The sequence below is a fragment of the Plasmodium chabaudi genome (assembly GCF_900002335.3).
Source record: "Plasmodium chabaudi chabaudi strain AS genome assembly, chromosome: 13".
Classification (NCBI taxonomy): Eukaryota; Apicomplexa; class Aconoidasida; order Haemosporida; family Plasmodiidae; genus Plasmodium; species Plasmodium chabaudi.
This window is the reverse complement of record NC_030113.2, coordinates 1,396,215-1,418,286: the sequence shown is the minus strand read 5'-3', so window position 1 is coordinate 1,418,286 and position 22,072 is coordinate 1,396,215. Positions and strand designations below refer to the sequence as shown.

Below are 22,072 nucleotides of genomic sequence, written 5' to 3'. Positions count from 1 at the left end.
ATTGTTTTATTTTATTTTTTATGCATATACATTTTATTGAATAACATTTTCAAGACGTTGATTTTTTAAGTATGGTGTATGCATTAAATATATATATGTATACGTTTTTTCCTTATCTTTTTAAAATAATTTTTTATTGTGGTATCTTTATACGATCTAAAAAGGTAAAACGTAACTATTTGGGTGTGTATTATACATGTATATATATAGTATATTATTTATTGCAAAAAACATTTACAGCTTTTTAATTATATAATACTATATGTGCACAGTAATTACACGCTTAAACGAAAATAGCCACAAATTAAATGTATTTTATTTTTACGTGTATAATAACATAAGTTTCAAAACAGTTACACGATTCTCAAAAAAAAACGAAAAAATAAAATGTATTTTTTTGTATTATATAATAATCTACATAAAAAATAAATTAATTGTGATGCATACAAATAGGAAAATAAATGTAGATTTATTCATTTTTATGTATAATAATTATATAGAGAACAGCTTAATTTTTATATATGTAGAGATGAGAAATATGTAATATACACATATAATTTTTCATGTATATGAAACATGTAATTTTTTTTTTCACCATTTAAATCTGTGCAAAATTTTAACTCAGCGTATGTATTAATAATGAATATATGATGTGTCTTATTTTAAAAAGAATATTATGAATACCATCATGTAATAAATAAATATATATTTATTTATATATTTAAGGCGTTTGAAAAATAAAAATAAGCCTAAGAAACCTTATACTTTCATATATTAAAAATTATAATATGATAATAAGAACGCAAGAAGATTATAGCTTAATATATGTAAAGCATGTTGCATAAGCTCATGTAATTTGGTGGTACATAAAAGAAAAAATCTACATTCACACTTTCATAATAAAAAAATTAAATGATGCGATATTATTGAACTTAAATTTTTTTTTGTTTTGGTATTGTATTTTATTTATTTTTATATTATTTTTTTATATATTATTTTATATGTAATAACGCACAATAGTGAAATTTGTGTATTTCAACCGAACACATTTTAATTAAAAAAAATAGCACAAATCTATATAATATTTGATTTATATGTAATATTTTTCAAAAAAAACATTATTTTATTATGTGGATTTATTATGAATAAAAAAATAATAATCCTTTGTATAAATTAAAACCCTACATTTTAGCACACTTTAAACATGATCTACTATCGAAAATGACAGGATTCGATTTTTCTAAGATATATATATACACTTTTAATCGATGCAAAAGTATATATTGAGATAAACTCTCTGAGACAATAATTTGAAGAATAATAAATTAAAATAAAATATTACAAAAAATAAAATAATGGTAGGAGTAAAAACAACAGATTGAATTGTACAAATATTAACAAAAAAAAACAACATTTAACCAAAATAACAAAAATAAAAAACTAAAAAAATAAAACTCATAAGGTACAATTTAAATCGTATACAATTCAAAATATTACACACAAAAAAGTATAAAACAATATATATATGCATACATACATATATATAATTTAAATGGGAACATAAGCCTTCAGCTCAATGTTTTGTTAATAAAAATCTACAGGTATATATTCTTGCACGTGTTTAAAGCCTAAGTGAAAAAATTCATAATTAAAATTAAATAAATGAGGGAATACAAAATAAAATAAATTCATCGAATGTTTCGTATCATGCTATATATATCCATAATTATGTGTGCAAGTATAAATTTTCTAATTAAATATATTACTGCTGCTTAGCGTTGCTGGATTATAGGATTTATATAAGTATTCCTCATAATTAGTGAATGCTTCTTCTTCGGATCTATTGAAATGGAAGGAAATGTTAAAGTCAATGTATTATATGTATGGGTGTGCACTTGCACATTTCTGTATTATGAACACTCTATAGACGGGGGTCGCCACAAACTATTCCGAAATTAACGGAAAATATAATGTGTTACATTTTTTAACTTACTTATTCCCAAAAAAACCGACGGATGCAAAAATTAATATGAGTATAATTATTATACCTCCTGCAGCAAACCAGTATTGATCTAAAAAAAAACAAATACAAAAAAATTGAATAAGCATATAATTAAGTATGCATATATATGCATATACAATTTCTATCTTAATGAATCAATGGAATTTCTAAAAGGTTCTCGCTTACTTGAATAGCCCTCTTTTTGAAAACATTCATAAGATGGATCCATAAACTCTTTGTTCATACAATCATAATATTTCTTTGAGTTCATATTAAAAAATTTTACGCAATAATTTGAAATTGAGCAACAAAGATTTTGTGTTTTATTTTTTGAGCATGTTCCATGAGAATATTTATTATTTATAGATTCACAGTATCCTGAAGCGGGATTGTCATTGCATACATTTGCGGTGGCTAGCATTATTATACTATCCCTGGTTTTTTTTATGTCTCTATGTTCATATTCATATATTTCCAATTTGTTGGCATTTTCACTATTGGTACCATTACTACTTATGCCAACATTTTCACTTAAAATATTATCATATTTAGGATCTTTTTTAGATGCTATCTGGAAGGGTTTCATTCCTTCGGTCTTAGTATCTCTATTTTCTAATCCATTAGTGTTAAATTCATGTTCTTTAACCCCTTTATTTGCAGCATTTGGAGTTGGATTGATAATTACAGGCTCAGGAATTGAAGGAGGTATATTTTGAATATTATTTTGTTGTGGTAGTATATTTTGAATATTATTTTGTTTTGATGGTATATTTATATCGTGATGGGTATTATCACTATTTGCATGGTTTTTCATAATTTCTAATTTGTGTTGAGTACCACTCTCTGCGTTTTGATTTAATTTATTTTGCTCGCTATTAACAGTAACCTGTTCAGTAGGTATGATATTTCTAGAATCGTGACTATCAGTATTATGATGTGATAATAAGTTTAATTCTTCACCATCATCATCTTCTTCTTTAAACAAATCAGGCATTGTGTCAGTACTAGAGGGGGGCAATACATGATTTTGTGATACATCTGTGGGTTTTTGGCTTTCGATAGCATGATTGTAATTCAAACTATTAGTAATAACAGTATTATTAGCTTTAGTAGAAGAACAAATACACAATCCTGTATAATGATCATCATCAAGATTAATAACATTTTCAAAGTTAACTTCGTATGCTTCTTTAAATTCTATCATTAAAGAATTATATGCTTTGTCTCTACAAGTTTCTTCACTAAAATAATCGGTTTTAAAATTCGCAAAACTTTTTAATAATGTATTCCATTTAGATTTATTTACATTTATCCATGTCTCATACGCATTACATGCAGTTTTACAATTATTGTCAGTGCATATACTTTCTGTGAATATATTACTTTTCTTAATACATTTATTATTTATTTTATTTGCCTCTTTAAAATATTGTACACTGAATTCTTGAATCCATTCTCTAGCCCATCTTTCAATTTGTGAATGATGGTCTTCTAATTTATAATTAGTACAAATATTTTCATAGTTTGATGCTTCATTAAAATCTTTTCCTAATACCATAGCCTTCCATATAATATTTTCATGTCTCTTCCACCAAATTTTTCTATCTCTTTTAGCATTGTCATCGGTTCCAAAGATGTTTTGAATTTTTAATTCTAATAAGTTTTCATTTGCTACATTTTTTAAGCCTGTCCCTTCAACAATATTTTTATAATCCCCAAAACTGTTAACCATATCATTACAATATTCATTATTGTTTTTGTCATCATATTTATTTAATAACAATTTTCCTTCATTTGCTGCATCTTCATATATAAATTTTTTAAAATAATCCATTAATAATTCTTTCATTTCATTATCCTTTATTTCTATTTTGTCTGGAATAATCTCCAATCTATTAGTACATAAATTGATTCTTCTACTTGGTGCACAATTCTGTTTTTTCTCATCACAAACCCAAGCATGAATTTCAGTTTTCTCTTTTTGCTTACATTCATTAATCTGATATTTGTCAAAATATTCTTTATAATTTACCTCTCCATCCTTTTGTACTGGCACTGGTATGGAGGTATCCAAAAAATTTGCTTCCTTTTTTCTATTAATGCTACCATTTCTAGAATTTTCAGATAATATATCTTTACCCAAATTTCCATTGTCTTTTAATGCAAAATCGTCCCGTGGTGCTCCATTTCCAATGTTATATAGAGGTTCTTTAAGTTCATATAAAATTCTATTATCACTATTATTTTTTAGATTGTTTAAAGGGAAAAATTGGACAGGCTCACATGTTCCATTTAATAAATTGGCGTTTTTCTATAAAGAAAAAAATATAACATAAAAATGAAATATAACAATAATATTCAGCTTGATGTTTTTTTTATTTTATCATATTTAATACGTTTATTATGATTCAAACAATTATACAAATGTGTTGGATAATATTAATTTTTGCACACATTAATTTTATCATGCATTTATATATATATATTTTTTTTAGTAACCTTATCATGGTTGCACGCGATAAACGAGTACTGCATTAGCAGTACAAAAGAAAAATAAGTTATTTTTTTCATGTTATTTGATAATTTATATAAGTTTTGCTATTAATAAAATATACGACTCTATACATTGGGCTCATCAAATTTCTATGTATATATTCATAAATAAAATAATTTAATAAAAAAAGCAAAATATCGAGGAGAATGGATAAATAACTATAATAAATGAATATAATTTAGTTATTCATAAATATAGTTAGAATATTAAATTTGTTTTTTTTTCAAGATATATTCTTAGAATTTTTTAACAGTATTTCTTCATTGGAATTTTTCTATGCATAGATCATCTATATATGATGCAATTATATTTGGCTTATATTTATATTTTGTGTTACAAGATATATCAAGCAAATAGTCATTATATTGGTAATAATAAAAATCAAATAACATTGATAATTATTATTAAATATATACTTATAGTTTATTTATATACTTACCTGCACATATATAGTATAGAAAACATTACTAAGCATAGATGTATATATATTATAGGTTGTTGCCAAATTTTGTTCTAAAAACGTTGTATACAATTATATATATATTAAAAAAAAACTTGGTCTATACTTATAAAAATTAATAATATTAAATTTTAATATTAAAAAAAATAAATGTATAGCTAGCTATATTTTTTTTTTTTTTTCAAAATTAAGATTTAATAATTCAGAAATGCCGAACAATTTTTAATTTTTTTTTAATATATAATTATTATTTTTTTCCTTATTTAGATCAACTTTTAATCTATGTTTTTTAGTATATTTTTATGGGTTACACTAAAAAAATATGTATATAATACACAGTAATTATTTTACACTAAATCATATACACCTATAAAGAATTCACTTAAAATGTTGTAATTATATATATATGTAATAATTTGTACCTAGTTTTATATTTTCGGCTAAGCAAATTTTATAAGGCAGCATCTAATTTGCTTATTATATTTTTTCTCCTCTTTAAAATATATATTACACATAATTTATTGGGCCTATGTTGCTAAATATACAACTAGTAACTTTTTTTATATGAAGCATTTACCAGTGGAACAACTATACATTTAAAGAACGAATTATTCAATACATATTTTATAATTATTAATTTTCATTATAATTATTTATATTTGATTATTTCCTTTGAAAATGTAAATTTTCTATATTATCACGAACCCATTTTGATCCGTCATTTTTCTAAAAAATTGCTGTGGAATATTATGAACACTGATCTTTAATTAAATACACACAAAGACCAACACAAAAATAACTATTAAAATACTATGTAATAATTATAAGAGTTGTTATTGTTTTTTTTATCCCCTTTTTATTTGCTTTATATTGTTACCATTTTTGGTAATATAATAAAAATATATAATAAATTATTATTTGATGAATAGAATTATAATTTTATTTAGATGTGAGACCCCAATGCTCTTATATTGTTTAATATAACTCATAAACAATATTTCAAATGATATAAATTAAATGAATAAAAATGGAAAAAATGAGAAAATTCCATGCTATATTATTTATGTGTATATGGGATATATAAAAGCAATGGGTGGAAAAAAATTGCGGTCAATTATAAAATTGTTTCCTATAAAAAAAAAGAAAAATATAAACATATTCATATCCAAATTGTAAAAAAAAATAATAAATAATAGAGATAGAATAAATGCTATTCAAAGGATATATAACACAAAATCGAAAAAATAGATTGAATATAAAGAAAAGTAGTATTATTTAGAACTCCAAATTTTAAAAAATGAATACAACATAAATTAAATTATTGCAATGAAAAATTAATTAACATAGTAGATCATTTATATGTAACATTATTTCTGTGTATAGTATCCAAAAAATATATGTAGATTTACTTTATTATAAATAAAGTGTTTTTTTCGATAAATGGCATTTATTATCCTTTTTTGTATTTAATTTTAATCTCGTTCGCCAATTTGGTATTATTATGTTTTTTTGTTTTTTGATGCATGTATTTAATAATGAAATATGCTGAATATTATGTCAAGCAAAATATTGTGTCACTAAATATCCAATTCGATATTTTCACAAAATCGTTTATTAACTATTTACTCACTTCCAAAATTGCTTTAAACCATGTTAAAGCTTCTATTATAATCAAAAAAAAAAAAAGTATTAAAAATTTTCATTTGTATAAAGTTAAATTCACGCTTATATATAATCATAAAAATGATTGTGAGTATGATCAAAAAATATTATCAATAAAAAAAGGTTCAGACAAAAATAACTCATACAATGCTGAACCATCTATAAAAGGTAGAAATGATGAGGCACAAAATGTTTTCCCATCCAAAAAAATTCAATTAAACTACGTCAATTATTCTGTTAACAAAGGGGAAGACAATTATGTTCATATAGAAAAAAGCGAACATAATGAAAAATGTGAAATATATGAAAAAGATGTTTATAAAAAATATAATAATAATAGTCCAAGTTTTTTGAGATATAATAAACCCATAAAAAAGGAGGATATATATTCTACAGAGCATAAAAACTTAGACAATGACAAAAATATATGTGCAGATAAATGTATAAATAGGAAAACAGAAAATGGGAATGAAGCGAAAAAACGATTTGCAGAAACAAAACCAAATGGCATACATGGTAGCAATAATAAAAATGAAACAAAAACGGGTACAGTTCAAGCATTAAAGGAGAAGAATGAGGAGAATAAAAACAAAAAGTTCGAAAATAATCAGTTTTGCGATTTAACTAGCGTGTTAGAAATACAAGAAATTTTCAGTAAAGGGAAATTTAGCAAAGAGATAAATATACAATTAAAAGAGAAAAAAAAAAAATTGTGTAAATATATAATGCTACCCTCCATGTTAACAATAATAAATGGGAAGATTAAATCAATTAATTTTGTGTTAAACAAAAAATTGAGTATAATATTATTAGTAGAAATAATTGTAAATAGAAAAAATACAAGTTTTTTTGATATATATAAAAATAGAGAATTAGACAATATGCTAAAATTAAAAGAAAACATAATACAATGCAAAGTATGCAATAAAAACATTATGTTTTATACAAACATTAATCTTATAATGCCTTATGTGTATTTAAATATACCTAATTTTTTTGATCATGCATTTTGTGAGGAATGTGAAACAGTTTCATGGGATTCTATAAAAGATACTGATAATAATATTTATATTTTTTCAAATTCTTTATGTTTTAATTATAATTTAACAAATCATTATAATATAGTAATTAATAGAAATGAAGCAAAAAGCTATAGGTATTTTTTTTTTTGTGAATTTTGCTACAATACATTGGGTTATTTGGAAAATGAAAGAAACCGTTCTATAGCTAATTTTTCGAAAATGAATAATGGGGCTAGCAAAATTAACAATAATATGAGTGCCGTTTTATGTGGACTAAGTAAAAGCACTAACAAAGATGAATACGTTAATATTAATCAATTTTTTTTATTAAAATCTAATGAGTCCAAATATCCATTAATAGAGAATAATCCAGACAAATGTACAGAAATCGTTAAAGAAAATGTCTCACTTCATGAAAAAAAAAAAACAACAGATCATTTTGAAAAGTGTGCACAAAAAAATTCTTCGGAAGATAATAATAATGTTAATAGTGATAATAATGATTGTGAGAATTTGAATTTAAAGATTTACTTGTTTAAGCATAAAATAAAAATGCTCCTTAAAAACAAGAACATTTTTAAAAGCTACAATGACCTATTATTCCTTAGCGAATATATGCATAACAAAATGGAAAAACATAAAATAGCAACTTTTTATTTAAAAAGTTATGAACAAATCAAAATTATTGAAATAAAAATCCTTATTAAAAAGTTGTATATTTGTAATATAATGAATACAAAAAAACATTATGATGAAAATTCTATATGTTTTCAAAAAGTAATGAAAGTATTATATTGTTTGAAAAAACAAGGTGATGAGAATAAAATATCTAACTCAGAGATAATAAATATATCAAAAAATGTTTATAATGACGTCTTAAAAATGTTGATTAATTATTCTTTTAAGTCAGATATTTTTGCAAACGCTCTTTTTTCTTATCTTCATTTGGTTCAGTAAAGAGCGTGTGCATAGAAAAAGAGTGCCGAAAAATAAAGCATATTGTGTTTGCCGTAATTTTTATAATTTGTATACTTATTCATTGACAATTTTATTTGGTGATTTTACATAATTTTTTTTGAACCCCCACATTAAGAGACAGCTTTCGATTTTAATTGGCACATACTATAGCCAATTATTTTATGATTTACCATGTGAATTACATAAACATTTTTTCTCAATTACAACAAATTGTTTATTCTATATAGTTTTGTCTTTTATCTTACATGATTAATTTTTTTATAAACTTATAATAATTTAAAATTTCATTTGCCTTTTTAGTATGTACAATTTAAATATATAAGGGACATAAAACATATCATATGTTTCGATAGTACTTCTTACTAATTACGTAATATCAAAAAATATATATAAAAACGGTACAATTTTATAAAAAAAGTTTGAAAGTTTATGACCAAAATATATTCCAATGAAATGAAGCATATACTTAATAATATTTTTATATATACATGGTTACTTACTTATTTTTTACAATTGTTGGATAATATCCTTAAAATGCCACGCTATTATATTATACTACTTAATAATATATTTATTTATAAAGAAAAAATACTAAGTAAAAAACAAATTTAATAGGGCTATATACCAATACAGTTGTATTTTTCGCAAAAGGCTACACCGCAATTTATATCTTAAATTATGGTCAATTACATAAAGGAACATTTTTACCTGATTGATGTTTTTTTAATATTGTTCTTTTATTTTGTAAATAATTTTTGTTTTATTAATTTTTTATTTATTTTTATTATAACATAATTAATTTTGTAGTATTTATTATTACTTATAATTTTTTTGGTGTAGCAGCAATTGAAACGCCTATATATGCTGTCACCAAAAGGCATATATAGAGAATAAAAATATTTTAAAAAAAGTTAAGAATGTATATCAAAAAATAAATGAATAAATTAGTATATAAATGGATATAATATATTATTTTTTTAACATATAAATGTAGAACAATGGAAATAAATTTTAATAATAAATTTAAAATATATTTTTTTTTAATAAAAAATTGTATGAATAATTTTCTTTGGGTTTTAAAATTCACAAAATCATTTATTTTTCTTAGAAATTCAAGATAATTTATAATACATATTATATATATTTTAAAACGATAGAAAATTGAAATATTCATGCTTCTCATCACAATATAACTATACATACAATTTTTTGCATAATTCTTAAAAAAAAAAATACTAAATTAAATGGCATTGAAGAAATAGCATTTAAGGCTTAGTACATAAAACACGTTACAATTTGCTATTTATATGATCATTAAACAAATAAATAAATATAAATATTGATAAATACGTATTTAAAGGAGGCAAAATGACGAAAAGGATTACAAATTCGGTGACTACACGGGATGATAGGAAAAATGTAACAAAAGAAAAATTTGAGGAAAATGATAACGGCATAAATGGGGAAGAAACACGAAATGTTTTGACCTTAGAAAATATATTACAAGATAATGATACAGATAATAATAAAAAAGTAAAAAACAAATTAATATTTAAAAATATCAAAAAAAATAATGATAGTTCTATTAATAAGAATGAAATGAGAATTATAACTATACCTAGACAAAGAATATCATCAGTAAAAAATAATTGGCTTGAATTAATAAAACCAATTGTAACAAATTTAAAATTAGAAATACGTATGAATAAAGATAAAATAGAAGTAAGAACATGTAAATTAACAGAGGATAAAAATAATTTACAAAAATCCTCAGATTATATTAAAGCATATTTACTTGGATTCAGTATTGAAGATGCCTTAGCATTATTGAGAATAGATGATTTATACATTGAAAGTTTTCAAATAAAGGATGTTAAAATATTAAAAGGAGATCATTTATCTCGATGTATTGGTAGAATATGTGGTAGTAATGGATCAACTAAATATGCTATTGAAAATGCAACAAAAACAAGAATAGTAATAGCAGGTGATAAAATACATATACTAGGTAGTTTTAATAATATCAAAATGGCTAGATATTCTATATGTAGTTTAATTCTTGGATCAACTCAAGGAAAAATTTTCAACAAACTGAATATACTTGCTAAAAGACTTAAAGAGCGATTTTAATGGCAGAAATTTGTTAATGAGGAATGATATACTCGCTCCTATATTGTACAACATGCTTTGAAAATGAATTACAAAAATAAACATATATATGCACATATTTTAGAATAAGGGCGATTAAGTGCCCAAACTTAACGTGCATTTTTTAATATTTATAAAAATAAAAAATATGTATTTGCCTTATTTTGATATCAATTATGTGTGCAAACAACCATAATTGAACATATTTGTTAATTATCTATATATTTATTTACATATGTGTGCGTTTGTACGCAGTTTCATGAATTCTATTCCTCCTAAATATTGATAAAGTAGTTTTTTATTAAAATTACTCAACTATTATGTATATATTATTGTTTTATTGCTATCACACTGTGTTATTTTTTATTTTTGTTAAATTTGAATGCATATGGATAATAAATGATTTTAGTACATCCCCTATATGTAACACTTTCATTTTATTTTGCTTAATTTTACATTTCTTTATTTCGTTTTTTTTTGTGTGGCTTTTTTAATGCTATATGCAACTTTTCTTATTAAACAGATATAAGTATAACTTTTACATTGTGAAAAAAATATAAATATTAGCATATATATTGTTACAACTATATATGTATTTATTTATGCAAAAATATATCATAAGATAAAATATCCGATGGCTTATTTGGAAATATTTGCAAGCTTAATTATAACAATTATGTAAATTTTTGAAATAAAAGCACGCATAATTATTTAAAATGCATATTAATGTGAAAGGAGAAAAAGGGAAAAAATATATCACTTTAGTTTTATTATTTTTTTAAATTTTATTTTATTTTTTTATTATAAAAAGGAATATCATTTTCAATTAATATTTGGTGTGCATTTGTTTCCTTTTCGAATAGTAATAGTTATACATGTTTTCACTTTGGGGACCCTTATGTTCTCATTTATGTATTTGATTTATTTCCAGTGAATATTTAAAATAGGAAACAATAAAATATAGCAAATATTATAGTATCCATCCTCAAGATATAAAACTATGTTTCACATCAATAATTGGATGGCTGTTTTAACATAGGCTTGCTTACAGTTAATATTGAATAAAGTTGCCAAAAAAAATATATATACATATGCATATATATTGAGAAAGCAAATAGCAAATTGGTAACCTAAAAATTTATAAAGTATATGCAAATTTGCATTACAGAACAAAAAAACAGAATAATTGAAACATCTTCCAGTTAAAGTCGGCGTAGATCATAATTGAATGCGTCTGAGCAGGTGCAATTTTTGCTATTTATAACATAAACTTATTTTGAAAAAAATAATGATGCATCTCAAATATATAAACATATAAGCACAGAGAGGTAAAAATGATTTTTAAAAAGGCATTATACATATTGTTGCTACTATACATTGCAATAGTTAAAAAGGGTGAAAGTAAATCTGATTCTAAGCAACCTTTTTTATTTAAAAATTTAGTGATTGATAAGAAAAAATTAGATAGCTCCTATTATCATAAATATGATAATATAAAATGGAATGGTAAAATTATAGCTATAGGAGATTTACACGGGGACATAGACAGCTTAAAACTAATTTTAAGGCATTCAGAATTGATCGATGAAGATGATAATTGGATTGGTGATAATGTTTTATTAGTACAAAATGGTGATGTATTCGATCGTGGTATATATGGTCCAATAATTTATAGCTTTTTATTTAAATTGCAAAAAGAAGCAGTAAAAAAAAATAGTAGAGTAATATTAATAATGGGAAACCATGAACAATTAAATTTATGTGGTAGTTTTCATTATGTAAATCCAATGGAAACTAAAATATTTTTTGATAATGATATTAATTATAGATATTATAGTTTTGTAAGCCCCAATGGAGCATATCATAAAAGATTAATACGATTACCACCTATGGTTAAAGTTAACAATATCATATTTACGCATGGAGGATTAAATTCATTAATATCGAAATTTAGTATAAATGATATAAATTTAAAAACTCGATTGCAAATAGAAAATAACTGCGAAATTTTAAAATATGATTCATTTCTTGATTACTTAAGTCGAGATGGAGTATTATGGAGTGATGTTATATCAAGAAGTGTACCTTATTATGAAAAAGAAAGATGCTCAGAATTATTTCACATTTTAGATAAATATGATGCTAAATATTTAGTTGTTGGGCATACTAGACAATCATCACACAAAATTGGTTCTTATTGTAATAACCATTATTTTCTTATCGATACAGGTATGAGCTTATTTACGAATGATGGCCAGCCTTATCCAAGTTATCTTAAAATTGATGATAATAAAATTAAAGCAGTTAGATTAGTTGTTGACAAAAAAAAAAAATGCCCACACACCAAAATACAATTGAATACCCCACATAAAGTCAAATATTGTGTGCAGGAAAAGCAAACTTATTTGAACGAAATCTCATGAGATATATATTTGTAAAACAATCATTTATATGCTTGTTGCATCATATTATATAGGCATTTTTGATATATATATGTTCATATTTTTTATACTCGCTTGTTTAGTTTAGCCATGAAACTCAATTGATTTTTTAAAGGCATTATGAGCCGATTTGCTTATTCCATATTTTTTCAAACCTTTTATGCATACCCCCATATATTATACATGTGAGTAAGCATTTCCGAATATTATAAAAATTGTTTTTTTTATACCAATTTGCATTATAACATATATATATCCATTTTTTAAGTAATTTAATAAAAAAATAACAAATGTTGTTTATCTTAAATTTGACAAAATATATTTATATAAAATATAAACATAGTTTTGTATTATTTTTATAAAAAAACGAATAATATGCACACAAAAAAAACACAGCATATGCATGCGATTATATGCATACATAAAAAAGCTGTTCAAAAGAAAAATATTATCATTAAATTTCTATTAAAATAATAAAACATGTTCCAAGCATCAAAATCCATTGCTCAAATGACAATTTACATGCGTGCTCATATATACAAATGTCGTTAATATAAGGATCTTTTACTGTGGCAACTTCTTATCGGGGGTAAAATATGGCAATAAAATATTTAGCATAAATATAGCATGCAAGCAATAATAACTATTTATATATCTAAGTATATGAAATAGTGTATAATACGGTTTTATATTATATATAGATAGATTCCTCGTGTGCCACATTCTTCATACTCTCCTTATAGTAAGAATATAATTCTATACAAAATAATATATGAAAAAACGTGTTTATTGAATGAATAGGCTTACATTGTGTAGACAGCTATCTGAACATAAAAAAAACAAATATACAGAGAGCTATCACAATTGCTAAAATAATAGTTTTCTTTAAATTATAGGTTTTAATTTTTTTTAATATTTTTTTTATCTGAGGTATATGGGTATTAATAACATTAATTTTTTTTATTTGGTTAACAATATATGAATTTTGTAATTTTAATTTGATATTAGTTTGACTTCCTATAGATAAAATATTATCTAATTCGCTAAGAGAATACTCTAACGCGCTTCTTTCTTTAAATACATGATTTATTTTATTTATATGATTACTAATATTACTTCCATCCTCTTTATTAAAATGAGGTGTAAGAGTATTTCCTTTCTTTTTATATAGAATATTATTATACATGCATACTTTATCTAAAGTAGCTCTAACACTTTGAAGTTGTATTTTAAATTTATCAAATATACTTAAATATCTAGAAATTTCTAAAGCATATGTTTTATTATGACTAAAATAATTTTGCATTATTTGTAAATTTTGTATCCCTTCTTTATGTAAATTTTCTAGCTGTTCGATTTTTTTTTTTTTATCAAAAATTATATCACTTAATTCATGTTCTTTTTTTTTATATAGATCATTTTCATTATAATTAAAATTGTCTTTACAATCACTTAAAACTTGCTCAAAATTTATTTGAATATTTCTAATAGTTTTCTTATATTCTCTGTATCGAATTCCTTCGTTATACTTATATACATCATCTTCATCATCATTGTTTATTACGTTGTAATTTTTCTTCATTTTTTCAAGCAGTTTTCAAATTTGAGAATATTGTTCCATGTATACAACCCGAACGAAAAGGCACATATGTATTATATATGTATAAATGTATTCGTTTGTTTTCTATTATTGGCTTAATGCGGTGATATTACTTGGTCGTCCTTTTTCATTTTCTTTTATTCGAAATAGTTTACGTATAAACATTTCCGAGTAAAAAAAAATTACTATTATATTATTTTCCCTGTAACAGGGCCCATATATGAATATATATATATCAAATTTTAATGTACATATTGAGAGAGCAATATTTTGGCAATTATAAAATGTATACAATAATCCTTCTTTATTTGCTAACGTTTTTAATGAATGTACTTAAGAAATACGGAAAATACATATATCTTAAATATGGTAATAAAAAATAGGACATAAAAATATACAAATATTTTTTACATGATGAATAATTCCCCCAAAAAACAAAAAAATCATCCTTAAATATATGAACAAATAATTGCTAAATTAAAAAACTAGCAACGTATTTTTAAAAAAATTCAATCATAAGAAGTATTACCTTTTTTCATAAAACTTCTAATCAAAATTAATGTATAAAATTAAGTGAATATACGAATATATATACGTAATAAATTATTGCAATACGGCAAAATAATTACATACTTTACAGCGGGAAAAAAATAAATGAAACAAAAAAATTGAAGATAAAAATAAGGATGTGATAAAAATTATTTATTTTGTAATATATATTTTTAATAAATATAAGAACTTCGTATTTCCTCATCATAATTTTTTAAATTTTGTATACAATAATATAATACACAGTTAATTATAATACATTGTGCATTCGCTTGAGGAAAAAAATACATTTTCTATAATTTTTTATATAATCTTAAAAATCGAGACTGATATATATTTATTTTCTAATTATGAGGAAGACTACAAGATAGTGCAGAAGAAGGAATATGTATATCATATTTTTATTTTTTTAGTTCGAGGAATAATAAAACATATTATTGTAGCAATAGTACGTTTTCCTCCAAAAAAAATGGAAAAAGGAAGACTAAATAGTGTGCGATTTTTTTAGAATATTTTCCAAAACCCAAAGAGTATCACTTATGTGAATTTTGATATATAATGTCCAAATAAAACATGCATAAACAAATATTGTAGTTATTTTTTGTTAGGTTGACAAGCTTGTAATATTATATATACAACAACAGAGTTAATATCTTAAAAACATACATGCATTGTAATTTTATTTTTATGATATATTTTTTATGTTTATTCTATTTAATTTATTTAACAAATGTGGTAAGTTTGAAAAAAAATTTCTTTATCAATAATGTTGGAAAATTGGATACATGTCTGACACCCAGGGTGGGGGGTTTAAATAAAAGAAAATTATCCTTATGTGATAAAAAGGGAAAAATTATTAAAAGGTTTATTTTAAAAGATAATAACCTTAAAAATGGCATTATAAAAAAGAAAAAAGAAAATGATGTAATTGAAATGAATGGAATAGTCGAAGAATGCTTAGCTAATACCAATTTTGTAGTTAGTATTCAAAATGGCGAAAAATTTTTATGTTTTATTTCTGGAAAATTAAGAGTTAATAAAGTTAAAATTAATTTAGGAGATACTGTTAAAATTCAAATTCATAAATTAAATTTCGAACAGCGGCGAGGAAAAATTGTCTATAGATATTTGCAGCAAACTCCAATGAAGCGTAAAAGGTAGGGGCACTTAAAAATGCGAGAGAGCACAAATAGTAAGAAAAGGATATAATTTACAAAATTAGTAGTATATTTGTTAAAATATACCTTACTAAAAAATGACTTTGGCTATTTATCAGTGCCACAACTCCACATGCAGCTTATCATATTATTTTCCCACCATTTTATGAACAACAAATAATTTTTGAGGCTTGTATTAAAGTAATAGAAATAAAAGATAATTGAAATAGTATGAACACCTTCAATACATATGCAACTCTTAAATGCATATATGTAAATTTGTGAAATTTAATAGATCCAAACAAATATCCTGATTTAGACATAAATTTCTTCGTTTGGATAATCCAAAGAAAGTTCATAACTTTTTATTTTATTTGGCAACCAAAATATTGTCTCGTTTTATATCTAAATGAGATTCTTTGTTTTTTATTTGAATTTTTTAAATGTAATATTCCTAGAACAACCATAAAAAGGTTTCTAGTTTAGTATATGTATTTTTTTATTTTATATATTTTTTTAATTATGTGTAATAAACTATATTTGGCATAATATGCTATAGAATAATTCACATTTCATTTTTTTGATAAAGAATAAACGCAAAAAAAGAAAGACATATAAATATAGCAAATGCTATAATCGAATAAAAGCATTATAATATTTATTTTATACAATGGAAAACTGATAACTATTGTTTTAAATAAGAGATCATATTGATTAGTTGAATATCTTTTAAACACCAGACATATGAAGTAATGTATATTTATAATAAACATCTTATATACATTCTTAATATATGGAAAATTAAAACAACACAAATCCAAAATAGCTATTCCCCACTTAAATGTTATATGTTTTCTTATTATAATATATATGTACGTATCATTAAATATGAACAAATGATAACTTATTATAAGGAACTGTAACATATTAATATTTACGCATATAATAATATGCCTCATATTTATTAATAAAAATATTGTTATATAAGTTATACTACTTATATATGTATTTGCAAAATGATAATGATTTGTGGATCTCTGCTAACTTAAAAATTGTATGTAAAAATAAAGCATAATGGGATACATATGGCTTGTTTTTATTTCGAACAATCATTATTTTTTTAAATACTCGAAATGTATCATACATATTTTTGAACTATGCAGTTGTTTCCTATATTCGGATAAGCATGAATATAATATATATGTATATGTATTAATACTTACCATCAAAATTTTACAGATACCACCGTTTATTATTTTGCTACATATATGCATTTTTTCATTTTTTGGAAGCTATTACATACCTTTTAAAAATTTTTATTATAATTTATTTTAATTAACATATATTTTTATTTTTTTATTTATTTTATAACTATTATTTTTATTATTATATAACAATTTTTTGGGGGGTATTATCATCATTTTTAAGTTATACATAATTACATACTGTATATATTTACATATATTATATATAATATTGTTAATTACATAATGATTTTATAATATATTTTTTTTAGCTACTTTTTTTTTAAATCTTTTATCATTTTCGAATGAAATATCCCTAATTATGTTTTAAAGTTTGTTTGTAAAACAAAAAAGGTTATAACAAAGGGGAAACAAATAATAAGAGTAACTATAGCGCGTTAAAATAAGCAATACATATATATTGTACTATATATATGCGCACTCAAGCATATCAATACACACGCATGTATATATGTATGCTTGTAGAGCAAAACGGCTAGTCAAATAAGCAAGAAAGAACGACCGAACGAACGAACGAACGAACGAACGAAAAACCAAGTAAACATCGAAGATATTGAAAGAGTAAGCACATCGAAAATGAAAGAAAGTGATGATATAACATCAAATGACAAGAAAAGAAAAAGAGGAGATAATGAAGAAGAAAATAAAGACGCTAGTAATAAACTGAAGAAAAAAAGCATCGAGTTTGAAAGTGATGAAGAATTTGAAAAATATTTAGTAAATCATTTTAAAAAAGAAAAAAATGATAGCATAGATGAATATGTATTTTCAGACATAATAAAGAAATTTTATAACGATATAAAAAAATATAAAACAATAGATGATATGGCAAATGAAATAAAAAATGTAGCTATTGAAAGTATATCAAAGAATTTAGAACTCATATGTAATAATGAATGTACTAGTTCATTTTTTATCGAAAAATATCGAGTCAAATATATGAATGAACAAGCTGAATTAAATATTAAATCGGCTCAAAATAATTTTAAAGAATTTATGATATTATATAATAATGACAACTTTGATAATTTTAGCTTAGAAATTAATACAAATATTGAAGAAAAGAAAGGCGAAAATGACATAAAAAAAAATGAAACTCAAAAAGAGTATATAAAAGATGAAGAAGATAAAAATGAAGATGGTGATAATGATACAGTTAAAAACGAAAAGAAAACGAATGAGGTAATGACAAAAGAAAATGTATATCAAGTTAATATATGGAAAGAGAAAATAAAATGTAAAATTGAAAATGTAAATGAAAATAATAACATATTAATAAAAATAGTAAATTATCTATCAAGTATTGCTTTACATGTAGATCATATACCAACTAGAATAAACAAATTTGATATATTAAAAAAATTAAATGAATTAGATTATGATCCATTAAATATAAATATATGGGATACATATAACAGTAAAGAGGTAAGACCATTTTCTTTATCAACTGCTCCATCTTTTCACAGAAAAGCAAATATATATTTTAAAAAAAGTACTAAAATGAATGAGTTATTAAACCATATACGTGAAAAAGCACATAGTATTAATATTAGAGGGTGGAATTTTAATAATGTAAAAAGAAATAATTATCATTATTTAGATTTTAGATTGTGCCCACCTATATGTTCACACGATGAAAGAATAAAAATAGATTATAGATATGCTAAAAATATTGTTAGAAAGTTAGACAGATCGTGCCATATTGATTCATTATTTATACAAAGCATGACAGAAGAAAACGATTTTGAAGATAGAAGAAAAAAAAGAAAAACAGAAAATGAAGGACAAGAGAAAGATGCTTCAAAAGAGGAAACCGCTCCAAAGGGTAAAGGCGCGGGAAAAAGAGGAGGAAGAAAAAAAAAAGATAATAATGATGAATCGAATAATGCAAACGATATGGATAACATAGATAAACTAGAGGGTGAAGAAAGTTACATTATTGAAATAATTGAAGAAAATACAGATTTAGATATACGAAAAAAATTAGACATTCTGATTTTGTATTTAAGATTTGTTCATAATTTTTGTTATTATTCTGCTAGAAAATTTAATACATATGATGAAATGGTTAGAGAATGTGGATATTTTTATTTACGAGTAAATATGGATAATGCATTTTATACGAATTTAATTCCAATTTTTTATGAAAATTATAATGTTAAGAGATTAGGATATTATATGAATGATAAAAATAGTGCTATTCATTTATCTGGAAATAATAATGGCGATTTAATAAATGAAATACCTCAGAGCGATAATTTTAATAAAGGTAACGATGAAATAAATGCAAATAAGGAGTTACAACTAATAAAGGATAAGTTCTTTAAAAATGAAGAAATATCTTATTGTCAACTTAAATGGGTTGCAAATTTTGATCAAGAAATTAATGCCGCAATAAAAGAGAATTATAATGAAATAATTGATATCGAACAAACTAATGAATTTAAAGAAATATTAAATAAGGGTTATATATTAAAAAAAGAATCCAACACTGATAGTGGTACAAATAAAACAGAAATTAGATGCGCAAAATGTATGAAACTTTTTAATAACATTACTGATGTACCTAATCATATTTTTATTAAACATAATCAAATTAAAATGAAATTAATTACGGAAACTGAAGCACAAATTATGCAAAGATATTTTTACAAAAGCCCTCACAGTTTTAACTTTTTTTTTATGATGGAAAAAAAACATAATTCTAACAATTCTAAAAATTATTTAAATAATAAAAGCACATATTTTAAGAAAAATAGTTATAAAAATCAGAATTTTCATTTACTCACAAATAATTCAAGAGATCAATACAAAGATTTTGATGATCCAAATGCAAATTTTTTAGATAATGTAAAACAATCTTCTAAAAAAAATAGCGATTTTTATGATGACACATAAAATTATTCTCATAAGGTCAAGCAGTGCCCAAATCACAATTTTACACACCGCTTTCAATACCTATATTTTTTAAATTTCTCATACTCTTAATATAATCTTTTTTGTCTTTATGCTGTTGCATATTTGTTTATTTATTTTATTTTCTATTATTACCTTTTCTTCTTTACGTTATTCGATTTAATGTGCATATCCAATAACGTCTTAGAATTGTGGATACTGTCAAAATATATTCACATATATAAGCGTAAGTGTGCATATATCATTCCTGTGTTTATATATATATATACAGAAAAAACTTTAGGATATTTTTTAATACTTTCCATTATTATATAATGATGAAAATTTTACAAATTATAATATACATAAGTTGTGGGAAAAAGGGAAAGGTGAGTTTTTAAGAAGTTCTTTGACTTATTATTCAAAAACCGGATTACATTTATTTTTTGATGCATATAAAAAAAATTGCCTATCCTAGGAATATAGACATAATCATAGGATTCTAGGAGATCGTTCATATGGTTATATGTACATGTATATATATAAATGTATTTTTATATGGTATTAAAAAATAATGTTGTTTCTTATTATTCCTGTATTACATACAAAATGATACAAATATATATATATATAATAGCTACGAACTAGATATTTATAAGACCCCTCAGCTTTGCATAAATTGGCCTATATTCCTTTATGCAAAAAAGGTACGTAAACATGTTTTTATTTATTCATTTGTTTATTTTGTCAATAATATAAAGGATGCGCAAAACCAGTTCGGTTGATAAATTTTCAACATAAAATTAAAAAAAAATATATATGCATATAGATTCAAAGTCGTATTACCCTCCGTTCATTTTACGTATTAATGCGAAATTATTCTTACATTAGTTTAGTCGAGGAAAAAAAGTTTAAAATTTTAAATAAAAAATAAATAATAAAACAAATAATTTTGTTTTATTTTTTAATAAATATATATTATAATTATTTCGGCCTATTAATATTTATATATATTTCTCTCCTATGCATATGTATATTATACATATATATATTCGCACGAGTATATAGGAATTGATTTTTTTTAATAAAAAAATAAAAATATAAATAGTAAAGAAAATTTTCATTTGGAATGAAATTGATAAAATATCACATCCGTTTTTGTACCATGAAAATAATTATAAGAAGTAGAAGGAAAAAATATATAAATTAAAAAATTCCATTACATTTTTGGCCATCAAATAATATGTACCCTTTTTAATATGGATGAAAAATAATTTTGAAGAAAAACAAGCATGATAATTTATGGTGAAAAGAAGAGATATTAAAATATACTAAGAGC

At 22.9% G+C, this 22,072-nt stretch overlaps 7 protein-coding genes across 7 annotated transcripts; 5 read left to right on the top strand and 2 right to left on the bottom strand.

The window, feature by feature from the left end:
- Nucleotides 1-1,584: 1,584 nt before the first annotated feature.
- Nucleotides 1,585-4,537, bottom strand: PCHAS_1337300 (duffy-binding protein; the record flags this gene model as incomplete). The annotated part of the gene is made up of 5 exons (XM_016799299.1): nt 1,585-1,628; nt 1,767-1,840; nt 1,994-2,072; nt 2,189-4,313; nt 4,502-4,537. The coding sequence occupies 5 exons, from the start codon at nt 4,535-4,537 to the stop codon at nt 1,585-1,587; spliced, it is 2,358 nt and encodes a 785-aa protein (XP_016654608.1).
- A 2,002-nt stretch (nt 4,538-6,539) lies between these two features.
- Nucleotides 6,540-8,657, top strand: PCHAS_1337200 (conserved Plasmodium protein, unknown function; the record flags this gene model as incomplete). The annotated part of the gene is made up of 1 exon (XM_726785.2): nt 6,540-8,657. The coding sequence occupies one exon, from the start codon at nt 6,540-6,542 to the stop codon at nt 8,655-8,657; it is 2,118 nt and encodes a 705-aa protein (XP_731878.2).
- Nucleotides 8,658-10,046: 1,389 nt separating this feature from the next.
- On the top strand, nt 10,047-10,808 carry PCHAS_1337100 (pre-rRNA-processing protein PNO1, putative; the record flags this gene model as incomplete). The annotated part of the gene is made up of 1 exon (XM_016799296.1): nt 10,047-10,808. The coding sequence occupies one exon, from the start codon at nt 10,047-10,049 to the stop codon at nt 10,806-10,808; it is 762 nt and encodes a 253-aa protein (XP_016654607.1).
- Nucleotides 10,809-12,160: 1,352 nt separating this feature from the next.
- Nucleotides 12,161-13,249, top strand: PCHAS_1337000 (shewanella-like protein phosphatase 1, putative; the record flags this gene model as incomplete). The annotated part of the gene is made up of 1 exon (XM_734188.2): nt 12,161-13,249. The coding sequence occupies one exon, from the start codon at nt 12,161-12,163 to the stop codon at nt 13,247-13,249; it is 1,089 nt and encodes a 362-aa protein (XP_739281.2).
- An 838-nt stretch (nt 13,250-14,087) lies between these two features.
- On the bottom strand, nt 14,088-14,849 carry PCHAS_1336900 (conserved Plasmodium protein, unknown function; the record flags this gene model as incomplete). The annotated part of the gene is made up of 1 exon (XM_016799295.1): nt 14,088-14,849. One exon carries the CDS (start codon nt 14,847-14,849, stop codon nt 14,088-14,090), a length of 762 nt encoding a protein of 253 aa, XP_016654606.1.
- A 1,233-nt stretch (nt 14,850-16,082) lies between these two features.
- PCHAS_1336800 (translation initiation factor IF-1, putative) lies at nt 16,083-16,577 on the top strand (the record flags this gene model as incomplete). The annotated part of the gene is made up of 1 exon (XM_740165.1): nt 16,083-16,577. One exon carries the CDS (start codon nt 16,083-16,085, stop codon nt 16,575-16,577), a length of 495 nt encoding a protein of 164 aa, XP_745258.1.
- Nucleotides 16,578-18,414: 1,837 nt separating this feature from the next.
- Nucleotides 18,415-20,736, top strand: PCHAS_1336700 (zinc finger protein, putative; the record flags this gene model as incomplete). Its single annotated transcript, XM_016799294.1, has 1 exon — nt 18,415-20,736. The coding sequence occupies one exon, from the start codon at nt 18,415-18,417 to the stop codon at nt 20,734-20,736; it is 2,322 nt and encodes a 773-aa protein (XP_016654605.1).
- Between the last annotated feature and the right edge of the window lie 1,336 nt (nt 20,737-22,072).